The 11176-nt window shown below is 40.3% G+C and overlaps 3 protein-coding genes across 3 annotated transcripts in view; all 3 read right to left on the minus strand.

Moving 5' to 3' along the window:
* Positions 1 to 232: 232 nt before the first annotated feature.
* On the minus strand, positions 233 to 1429 carry LOC106331563 (protein FAR1-RELATED SEQUENCE 5-like). Its single transcript, XM_013769947.1, has one exon. The coding sequence runs from the start codon at positions 1427 to 1429 to the stop codon at positions 233 to 235; it is 1197 nt and encodes a 398-aa protein (XP_013625401.1).
* A 2566-nt stretch (positions 1430 to 3995) lies between these two features.
* LOC106297968 lies at positions 3996 to 4553 on the minus strand. The gene has a single exon (XM_013734086.1). The coding sequence runs from the start codon at positions 4495 to 4497 to the stop codon at positions 4033 to 4035; it is 465 nt and encodes a 154-aa protein (XP_013589540.1). The 5' UTR covers positions 4498 to 4553; the 3' UTR covers positions 3996 to 4032.
* Positions 4554 to 5704: 1151 nt separating this feature from the next.
* The window catches only part of LOC106307095 (squamous cell carcinoma antigen recognized by T-cells 3), a 30183-nt gene continuing 24711 nt past the window's right edge, over positions 5705 to 11176 (minus strand). The window contains exon 17 of the mRNA XM_013743970.1: positions 5705 to 5778. The gene's annotated coding sequence lies outside the window, so the exon portion shown is untranslated. The remainder of the gene's footprint in view (positions 5779 to 11176) is intronic.

Here is an 11176-nt window from a genome sequence, read left to right on the forward strand (position 1 = left end):
TAATGGTGTACCCATCCGCTATTCTATGAGGGAGCATGCCCTCATCTATGGCTTAGACTGCGGTGATTATCCACCAAACTACGAGAAGCCACATAACGTAGTGATACATATTGGTTTCGAATTGCACATAATAATACTAGTAAAACTCAGTAATCCAAATTGCACATAATAATACCAGTAAAACCCAGTAATCCAAATTTCACATAATAAGCCCAGTAATCTCCAGTAAAACCTAGGTAGTACCTGAACCACTCCCACATTCAAAATACGATGCCATACCTTCTCCTCTGCCTCTTCCTCTGGCTCCTCTAGCTCCTCCTCTGCCTCTTTTTCCTCTTCCACGGGATTCTCCTACTGATGGAAATCTTGTTTGTTGTGGTTTTCCTTTCTTCTTGTCAAAATCTGGAGGAAGTATTTTCTTTGCTTTAACATCTTCTGGTATAACCCAATCAGACATATGAGGAACATGATATATGGTCCTGTGATAAGCCAAAGCCCATTGCTCCACCAAATAGTATTTTGAACAATACTCTGATAGATGGAGTTCCCTTCCCGCTGCCTTAGACATGAATGTGGCAGCAGCCACTCCATGCACACAAGGGTATTTGTCTTTATCAAATTGTTCACAACTGCAAGTATTCCTAGCCATATCAACAGTATAAACCTTGCCGTCAGTACCATGCACACTGTACTCAAGATGGAAGCTGTTTAATTCGTCAATTGTAAGAAACCCCGCATCAACACATCTTTTAGACATTTCGGTTTCCAAAATAGGCACAAGCTTCAGTGTGTATGGTATTTCAGCTGCCTCCTTCCTATGGTTGTTAAACCATTCAGACATTTTCGCAATGATAACATCAAACATTGGTAGTAAGGTATACTTTCTCGCTTCCTTAATAACACCATTAAAAGATTCTACTGAATTGGTGGTGTCAACATTGTACCTATCTCCTCTGAAGTAACATCTAGCCCACTTCTTCTCTTCAACACTTTTGTCAAGATACGCTGCTGCACTAGGATACTTCCGGCGAAAAGCATGATAAAGGTACTTGAACTCAGCCTCCGTATAAGCGTGTGCGCATTCTCTAAACTTGAACGCACAAGTATCTTTGTTGTTATGGACGTGGGTTTTAACATTCTGAGACAAATGCCATATACAATACCCATGTTCGGCCTCAGGGAACACTAGACGTACTGACTTGATCAAGCTTTTGTTTCTATCTGAAAGAAATACCAATCCCAGGACATCGGATATCACTGATTTCAACTGTTCCATAAACCATATCCAGCTTTCATCATTCTCACCATCTGCTACACCAAACGCAATTGGGTAGTGGTGATGATCAGGATCCTGAGCAGTCGCAACGAGGAGAACTCCACCATAAACATTCTTCAGGTGTGTTCCATCCACAATGAGGAATTTCCTCATTGCACTGAACCCTTCTATGCTAGCTCCCAGGGCAAAAAAACAGATACTTAAATTTGTTGGCCTCATCCACTACCACACGAGTTCTTGTGCCAATATTTGTCTGCTCCAGCATGTGCATATGACAGTAAAATAAAGTAAAACTCTCTTCTGGACTTCCTCGCACTTCATTAGCAGCTTCTCTTTTTCCTCTCCATGCTGAGGTGTATGAAACATGCACACCAACCTTTCGATGAGCCAAATCGATCAGAACTTTGGGAACTGATGTGTCAAATGTACCAGGATAATCTTGAGCCAAAACAGATGCAACGATTTGTGATGTGCCTTTCCTTCTATCAGGCAGTGTTCTTGTAGTAACAACAGAACATGTATGCTGCTTGATGTAACTACTAACCGTCCAAAGATCTGTATTCTTTAGCTTTGCAACTCGCACAAACCACTTGCACCCGTCTTTGGCTCCTCGGCATTTAACGACAAATCTCTGAGTATCCGACTTAGCTATATCAAACTGATAACATTTCTTATGTGAAGCCGTTTGAATATGGACTTTTGCTTCCTCCTTGGTTCTAAATTCTTGACCTAAAACCAAACCTGTACCATCATCCCGTGGCTGATAGACAACTGCTGGTCTTACTTCTGTATCTTCAAACACATGCTCATCTCTTTCCGTGACATTCTCACCCATCTCAATCTCTCCGTGAAAAGTGAGCACACCACCAGTACCTTCATTACCAGTTGCATCATTCTCAGTACCATCTTCATCACCAACCTCTCTATCAGGCAGTGTTCTTATAAACTGCTTGAAATAACTTCTAACCGACCAAATATCTGAATTCTTCACCATTGCAACTCGCACAAACCACTTGCACCCGTCTTCGGCTCCTCGGCATTTAACGACAAATCTCTGAGTATCCGACTTAGCTATATCAAACTGATAACATTTCTTATGTGAAGCCGTTTGAATATGGACTTTTGCTTCCTCCTTGGTTCTAAATTCTTGACCTAAAACCAAACCTGTACCATCATCCCGTGGCTGATAGACAACTGCTGGTCTTACTTCTGTATCTTCAAACTCATTGCCATCTTTTCCGTTGCCATTCTCATGCATCTCAATGTCTTGGTGATAAGTGAGCACACCACCAAAAACGTCATTATCATTTGCATCATTCTCAGTACCATCTTCATCACCAACCTCTCTTGTAACGACAAAACATGTATGCTGCTTGAAATAACTTCTAACCGACCAAATATCTGAATTCTTCACCATTGCAACTCGCACAAACCACTTGCACCCATCTTTGGCTCCTCGGCATTTAACCACAAATCTCTTAGTATCCGACTTAATTATATCAAACTCAAAACAATTTTGATATGACGCGGTTTGAATAAGAACTTTTGCTGCCTCCTTGGTTAAAAATTCTTGACCTATAACCAAATCCATACCATCATCCCGTGTCTGATTGACACCATCATGCATCTCAATGTCTTCGTCAAAAGTGAGCACACCACCATTACCATCTTCATCGCCAGCCTCTATAGTCTCTCTATCAGTTTAATTCAGTACTATACATAGTAATACTAGAAATCACAGTAAGAAATATCAATATAGTAATCCTAGTATTTCCAGTAAACATTTTTTCTTTAGTAAAACTAGTTATACCAGTAATACTCAGAACTTATCCTTTTACTAACTAATTCGCTTTTAGGACCCTATTGTTAGTATTTTACATCAACCATGATGTATAATTCATCTTAAATGAAATTACACACAGAAAATCATCGAAACACACATAAAAATACCAAAAACCTATAAACACAGTTTTCAAAATCTTTTTAAATCTCTCATAATTTTCATTGGATCTTCTTTTTTTTACACTAGCCGAGATATACACTTGTTTTAATAACATTTCAGCAAAAAATTCATCCAAAACGGACGTTAAAAATACCCGATAGCCCTAAACACAGTTTTTGAAATCGTTTTTAATCTCTCAAATTTTCATCAAATCTTACTTTGTTAACGTTACCCATCATATACACGATTTTTAAATGTAATATCACAAAAAAAATCATCGAAAACGAACCTGAATTGCCTATTTTTTGAGCTTCAAAAAACGCTAATGGAGGATGAGAGGAAGAAGCTTGTACGATGAAGAAGGAGACAGGTGGGTCAGGAGAAATCTGATTGGTTAAGATTGTTTTGTGGGCCATATAGGTTGTTGAATTATGGTTGGTTTATTTAATTGGAGAATAAATGAAATGCTAGTTTGGGGAGTGCAAGGATAAAAGGGTAGGAAGAATAGAGATGGGGCAGTAAGAATTCATTTAAGGGGGTATGGGGTATATGGAGTTAATCTCCGTTGAGAAGACGAAGTTGTTTGATGAGTGTGTGTGATGTGGAAAGTGAAAGTGAAGACGCTTTAAAGACTGAGTTTAATTAAATACTCTGCCACGTGTCATTCATCGGTTCTGTGTCGGAATGTTTTATACGATGATGATGATGATGATGATGATGATGATGATGATGATGATGTAATAGGAAGATGTAAACAAAACACATGTAACATTAACATGTCAAAGATAATGAATTATTGTCGTAAATATTTTTCTTAATGGCGGCTAAAACAAGGGAAGAAACAACGAACTACATTTGAGCTTAGCTCGATAACACAACCGAATATTCCCCCTGATGATCTCTTGGCTGGAGCTGCTTCTACGATGATGGGAACACCAACCCTTGGATTCGGGACCATGTACTGCTGATAAGACTGATTGATGCGAAGATCAGACACTTGAGACGAGGGTTTTATCTCGACGATGGTTTCTTCTTGTTTCTGAGGCAACTGAGTGTTCCAAGGAGATGCTGATGATGTCTCTGGCGCATAAAGACGCTGAGATTCATCGAACCAAAACGAGAGAGGAGGTGCTGTTGGCTCAAGAAGAGGAGCTGAAACTGCGGAGGAGGAGTACTCACAATAGCATTGGTGTGGCTGAGAAGATGAGGAAGCTTGCTTGTGTTTCTTCTTCTTTCTTGACCGGAACTTGAGCTTCTTCACTGCTTTCATAACCTTCATTGGATGGATACTCCTTTAGGCTTAAGGAAATGGTACACTGCTGCCTTTTTGTATCAAAAGGTGACTTTTGTAACCGTTGCAACAAAAAAAAAAGTCAAAAGAAGCTATAATCAAATCTTCTTTAGCTTTTTGTGATTTTTTTCGGTCTTTGTGACCGTTTTCTTATCACCATCTTGCAGAGGCCCCACACACCACACCTACCACTAATGATAACGACATTCTTTATCTAAATGCAAGTTATGTCGATACGTTCATCTTTGCCCATCGCTACCAAAGATACCTCTAAATTAAAGTAAAACTATCGGTGAAGCTCTTAAAACACATGATTATATGGCATTAACATCAAACGAAATACCAGAAGCAGAAGATTTACGCATCCTATGGACGGATAAAGACATTATGACCAGACTGAAAACATGGTCTTCTAGCAATAACTTCAAACTGTATGTTTAGTCATTGATGATTATCTAATTATCTTAAACACATGAGAGAGTCGCAGATGCGATATTGTCAGTCTACGACATTGCTGAGAATGTCCTAAAATCATTTGTACTTACTCTTGTTAAAATAGTATCGTTGATGTTTGACAATCGTATAAAATTAGGTGGTTATAATATTTTGGTAGAAACCGCTTATAATCTATAGATTGAGAATTCATTACTAATTTTATATGATCCTATAAGGTCACACACTTAAGCAAACTAGATCAATAATATTTTAGGTTTAAAGTAATATGATATGTACAATATAAAATGTTATATGTATATATGCATATGTGTTATGCTCGTTTGCAATTACGAGAAGAATGATTAATGTAATCTCTTCTTAGATTGGGCTAAGTCCATTAACCTTTAATTAAGGTTATTGTACGTGTATTATAAAAGACACAAGGTGTTGTGTTAATAAAATAGCGAGACATAAGCCGTAACCTAAACTAAGAGAATTAGAGACGAACCGTTCGTTGTCACATTCTTGCGGCACTAGCATCCCGTATCGATCTAGTTTGTGTGCATGTGGATATCGGTAGAGGCACGACGTTTGGAGTGCTGAAATCTCGATTTGGTTTATTCATCTTTCCGCTGCGAATAGCTAGGTATATTCGAAACTGTAAGATCAAGATTTATTTCAGTATTGACATGGATTCTAGGCAAAATTAATTCATAAGTAGATTTATAAATTGTTATAAACCAGTTTGAATTCCAACTTCAGAGTGCGTTTAGAAAAGAAGAACAAGGAAGTTGTATCCAGGGGAAGAGAAGAGAAGGGACCAAAGCCCAAAGCCTTACTTTTTTAGGAACATATTCCTGAACTCGTCATTTGATTTTGGCGTCTCATCTGCTGCGATGGGTTTGGGTGTCGTGAAGCTGAGTGCTTTAACATTTCGTGGGACAGCGAACGTGTTCTTACCCCTCACCTCCACTTCATTTCCTCGCTTTTCACCCTTAGTTTCGCCACCAAGAGATGCTTTCGCCTTGTCAGAAACTTGGGATGCGTCCTTTGAATTCCCCGAACCTTCTACGGAAGCAAATCATACCCAGGTTAATATTAATTGCACCACAAGTTGCTACGTAATCCATAAACCAGAAAGAGACAGATTCTCACCATTTCCACGCCGAGTGAAATCCTTTTTACCCTTCTTTGGATTTGACCGTGCTATGCTGATCTTCTTACCAAGTAACATCTTTCTGTTCTTTGCTATAGCAAGGTGCTCATCATCCACAAAGTCAACATATGCTAGTCCCTGCGAGACACAAGGGCATCATGCATATTAATATGTCGGTATGATTCACTAAAATAGAAACTATTGCGTCTTGTCTCCAGGGTTCGGTAGACATGGATTCTATAAAGGGTCTCAATTTCCCAGGCTATTTGAGTTGCATGTTGCTCGTTGCCACAACTTTGCGAAGCTAATAAACAGTTTCTTCTGCCGTCAGTTTCTTACCGATAGCAAGTATTAGCTTTGTTCCACTTTGCGACTCATCCTCTTCGCTTTTCACTGGATGAGTTTCAACAAATAACTGGGTTGAACTGCCGATTCTGAAGCAGAGGACGATCCAGGTTCAACTATGTGGCACGCGCTTTTTCTAATCATGCAACTCATCTGTTAATCAAATAAATTATATAAATGATGGGATGAGAATGTGTTGCAACATGTCTAGGCTAATATTATAATTACACTATGGAGGAGCAAGTTGTATTAATGAAGAAAGAAAGTTATACAAAAGTAATAAAAACGGTTATTATCTTAACGCATATGAATGGTGTAAATATACATATTTTTGTGAAAATGTAATGTAAGTACTATTTATTATGATTGCATAAGAATAAGATAGTTTTCAAAAGTATAAACTATTTAGGCCTATCTAACAGAAAGAAAAAAAAAACTATTATTGAGTATGATTGAATAATTAGAAATTTTAAAAATAAAAGCATATAAAATACAATAGGTTAAAGGAAACATATAGGTAAAATATTAAAAGGAATCATATTTTAATATTTAAGAAACATATATGTTAAAACTGATAGCAATTAAACATAATACTGTTATTTTTTCCAATTAAACATAATACTAATCATTTGACCAAAAAAAAAAAGCATAATACTAATCGAAATAAAATTCACAATAAATCAAGTGAGGGTTGACGAGAGAGAGAAAGCTCCGACCTCTCTCAACCTTTGGTATCAATTTTCCGATCTAAGTTTCCGGCCGACGACGGTGGTTCCTTCAGACACGTCGTCGGTCGGGATTTGCTCTTAAGCTCTGTTTTGTTGATCATTTTGGTTGGTTTCCGTTCTGGCATCGTGGGCTTTTCGAAGTTGCATGTCCGTTTTTTGTTTCCAGTATCGCATCTCCCATTCGATGGATATCTGGCTTTCGACTCTGGGGCCGCGCCGTGTCTTCTGGTGGAGGTCGCCGGCTATCGTTCCCTTGGAAGTGTTCGAGCTGTGTGAAACGTTCAATTCTTCTGCGCAGCGGATGATGTTAGGAAGCGGAAAAATTGTTGAAGAAGGGTTGATGGTTAATTCCAACCCTTCAATTCAATTATGAGAATGTTGAGTTGGAACTGTCAGGGTCTGGGGAATACCCTTACAGTTCGTCAACTTCAGGAGATACACTGGGTGTATTCTCCTGACATAATATTCCTCAGTGAGACAAAGAACAGAAGACGGTATATGGAAGATGTGTTGGTGAAACTTGGGTTCAATGATCTGCCACGGTGGAGCCGAGTGGTAAAAGTGGAGGTCTGGCAGTGTTATGGAAGGAGACATGCCGTGTGGAGGTGTGTCAGGCAAACAGAAGGCTTATGGATCTAAAGGTGCAGTGGAAAGACAAAGCTTTCTTTCTGACTGAAGTGTATGGTGAGCAAGTTAAGGGGTACAGACAGGAGGTCTGGGAGAGATTGGAGTGGTCAGGAAAGAGCCTTGGTTCTTGACTGGTGACTTCAACGAGATCGTGGATCAATCGGAAAAGTCTGGAGGTGCTTTACGAAGTGAGGAGGATGGAGCTGGTTTTAGACAGATGCTTACTGACTGTGGCCTTTGGGAAATCCAGAATAGAGGATACAAACTCTCCTGGCATGGTATAAGGAACAACGACTTGGTCCAGTGCAGATTGGATAGATCGGTAGCAAACCAGGCCTGGTTGAATCTATTTCCCTCTGCGTCAGCAAGATATCTCCTGAATGGTTGCTCAGATCATAGTCCAGTCATGAACTTCCTTGATGGTGTTGAGTGGAGAAAGAAAGCTATGTTCAAATATGATAAGTGGTGGATCACGAGGGAGGGTTTTGTAGACACACAGTTAGAAGAAGCTGGACCAGTGGAGCTACCGGGCAGCTAGGGCTGATGCAGAAGGTTTCGCAATGTAGAACAGCCATCTTGCACTGGAAGAAGTTAGCCAAACCAAACTTTGCAATCAGAATTCAGGAGCTACATCACAGGTTGGATGAAGCGTCCCATAGGACCTTATATATCCCAGGGGAACTCACTCAACTCAGAATGGAGCTCAATGAAGAATACTATAACGAAGAGATCTTCTGGAAGCATAAGAGCAGATTGGATTGGCTAAAGGTTGGAGATAGGAACACAAGATTCTTTCATGCCACCACGAAGAACCAAAGGGCTCAGAATCATATTCACAGCCTTATTGACGAGGAAGGAAAGGAGTGGTTTGAAGAAAACGATCTTGGGAGGGTAGTTGAGGTTTATTTCAGGTCGTTATTTGCATCAGAAGATGTTGGAATTCAGTTACAAGTCTGGGAAGAAATACCCCCATCGGTTTCTCAGGAGCAGAATGAGAAAATGTTGGAAGAAGTCACAATGGAGGAAGTAAAGCGGGCTGTGTTTGAAACGAACCCTCAGAAATGCCCAGGGCCTGACGGGATGAGTGCTTTCTTCTACCAACACTTTTGGGAATCGGTGGGAGGTGACATTACTGAGATGGTACGAAGGTTTTTTCGAGACGGAGTCCTAGAAGATGGAATTAACAGCACCAATATCTGTTTGATTCCAAAGAAGTTGAATGCAAATAAACTAGTGGACTTCAGGCCTATTAGCCTTTGCAGTTTGGCATTCAAGATTATAACCAAAATTCTTGCGAAATGGCTCAAAAGAATACTTCCTTCTATCATATCAGAAACGCAGGCAGCCTTCATTGAGGACCGGATCATTCATGAAAATATAATGATCGCACATGAGCTGTTACATGTGTTTAACTCAAACAACAAGTGCTCCGAGGAATTTATTGCAGTGAAGACTGATATATCCAAGGCGTATGATCGTGTGGAGTGGTCCTTCCTGAAGCAGGCAATGAGGACGTTAGGTTTTTCTGAGCACTGAAGTAAGCTGATCATGGCATGTGTAACATCTGTGAGCTATCAAGTCCTGATCAGCGGGAAACCATATGGAGACATTACGCCAACTAGAGGGCTGCGTCAGGGAGATCCAATCTCGCCGTATCTTTTTGTTATTTGCACAGAGATGCTGGTACAAATGATGGCAAAGGCAGAGGAAAAGGGCCAGCTAACGGGGTTGAAGGTAGCAAGAGAAGCTCCGCACATATCTCACCTACTATATGCTGATGATAGCCTCTTTTACTGCAAAGGAACTCCGGAGGAGTTGAACAACCTGAACCAGATTCTGAGTAATTATAGCATGGCCTCGGGGCAAAGGATAAATTACCAGAAATCAAGCATATACTTTGGCAAGAACATTACTCAGGAGAGAAGAGATCAGATTAAAGCGGCGCTGGGTATTGAGCAGGAAGGAGGAGAAGGTATCTACTTGGGTTTACCAGAGTCTTTTGGGGGCTCTAAAGTCTCCATTCTCAGTTATCTGAAAGAGCGCATGAGTGAACGAGTTCAGGGGTGGCAAACGAGATTTTTATCTCCAGCTGGAAAAGAGGTAATGCTGAAGGCAGTAGCGATGGCCCTTCCCACCTATACAATGTCGTGTTTCCTCCTTCCCAAGACTATATGCAAGAAGATAGTCTCGATCATGTCTGAGTTTTGAAGGAGTAATAAGAAAGAGGCTAAAGGTATTCATTGGAGGAGCTGGGACTAATTGAGTAAACCTAAAGCTAAGGGTGACTTGGGATTCAGGGACTTAGAATCTTTCAACCTGGCACTACTCGGGAAGCAACTTTGGAGAATGTTGCAGAACAGAGACTCTCTTCTTGCTAAAGTGTTCAAGAGTCGGTATTTTTCAAAGACAGAGCCTCTCAGTGCAGGACTTGGATCACGTCCCTTGTATGCATGGAGGAGCATTCACACGGCGCAACAACTGATAAAACAGGGGGCAAGGGTGCTGATAGGTAATGGAAAGCTCACTAAAGTCTTCCCAGATCAGTGGATTGCACAGAAACCTGCAAGAAGAGCGCATGTTTTAAGATGGAACAGTGAAGGTCAGAACCTATGCCCGCCCCCAAACTTGAGAGTAAGTGATCTCCTATGTAATGATGGAAGAGACTGGAACAGAGAGCTTCTTGCAAGGCTCTTCCCAGTAGAGGAATGTAACAGTATCATGAAGATAAGAACATGTGGGAGAAGCAGTAAGGACGCTTACATTTGGGACTATACCAATGTTAGAAATTGAAGAACATAGTGAAGAACAAGAGAGAGAGAGAAATGTTTAAGAAAGTAAAGAGAGAGATAGAGTAAAGAAAGATAATCTTATTTGCTTGATTAATTTGCTTATGGGAACATCCCATATATATATAGGGGTTACAAGTATAGCAAATGGTAGATGAGATATGATAAACTAATAATCCATTGTCTTGAGACCTTAACCCACCATGCATGCTTGTCCCTTGTAGTGGCATCTCCATTGTCTTGAGACCTTAACCAACCATGCATACTTGTCCCTTGTAGTGGTATCTCCATTGTCTTGAGACCTTAACCAACCATGCATACTTGTCCCTTGTAGTGGTATCTCCATTGTCTTGAGACCTTAACCAACCATGCATACTTGTCCCTTGTAGTGGTATCTCCATTGTCTTGAGACCTTAACCAACCATGCATACTTGTCCCTTGTAGTGGTATCTCCATTGTCTTGAGACCTTAACCAACCATGCATACTTGTCCCTTGTAGTGGTATCTCCATTGTCTTGAGACCTTAACCAACCATGCATACTTGTCCCTTGTAGTGGTATCTCCATTGTCTTGAGACCTTAACCAACCAT

Source organism: Brassica oleracea, chromosome C1 (assembly GCF_000695525.1).
Source record: "Brassica oleracea var. oleracea cultivar TO1000 chromosome C1, BOL, whole genome shotgun sequence".
Classification (NCBI taxonomy): domain Eukaryota; kingdom Viridiplantae; phylum Streptophyta; class Magnoliopsida; order Brassicales; family Brassicaceae; genus Brassica; species Brassica oleracea.

Excerpts from the sequence above, each read along its gene's own strand:
- LOC106331563 (XM_013769947.1), bottom strand. The coding sequence starts at position 1,429 with ATGAGGAAATTCCTCATTGTGGATGGAACACACCTGAAGAATGTTTAT.
- LOC106297968 (XM_013734086.1), bottom strand. The coding sequence starts at position 4,497 with ATGAAGGTTATGAAAGCAGTGAAGAAGCTCAAGTTCCGGTCAAGAAAG.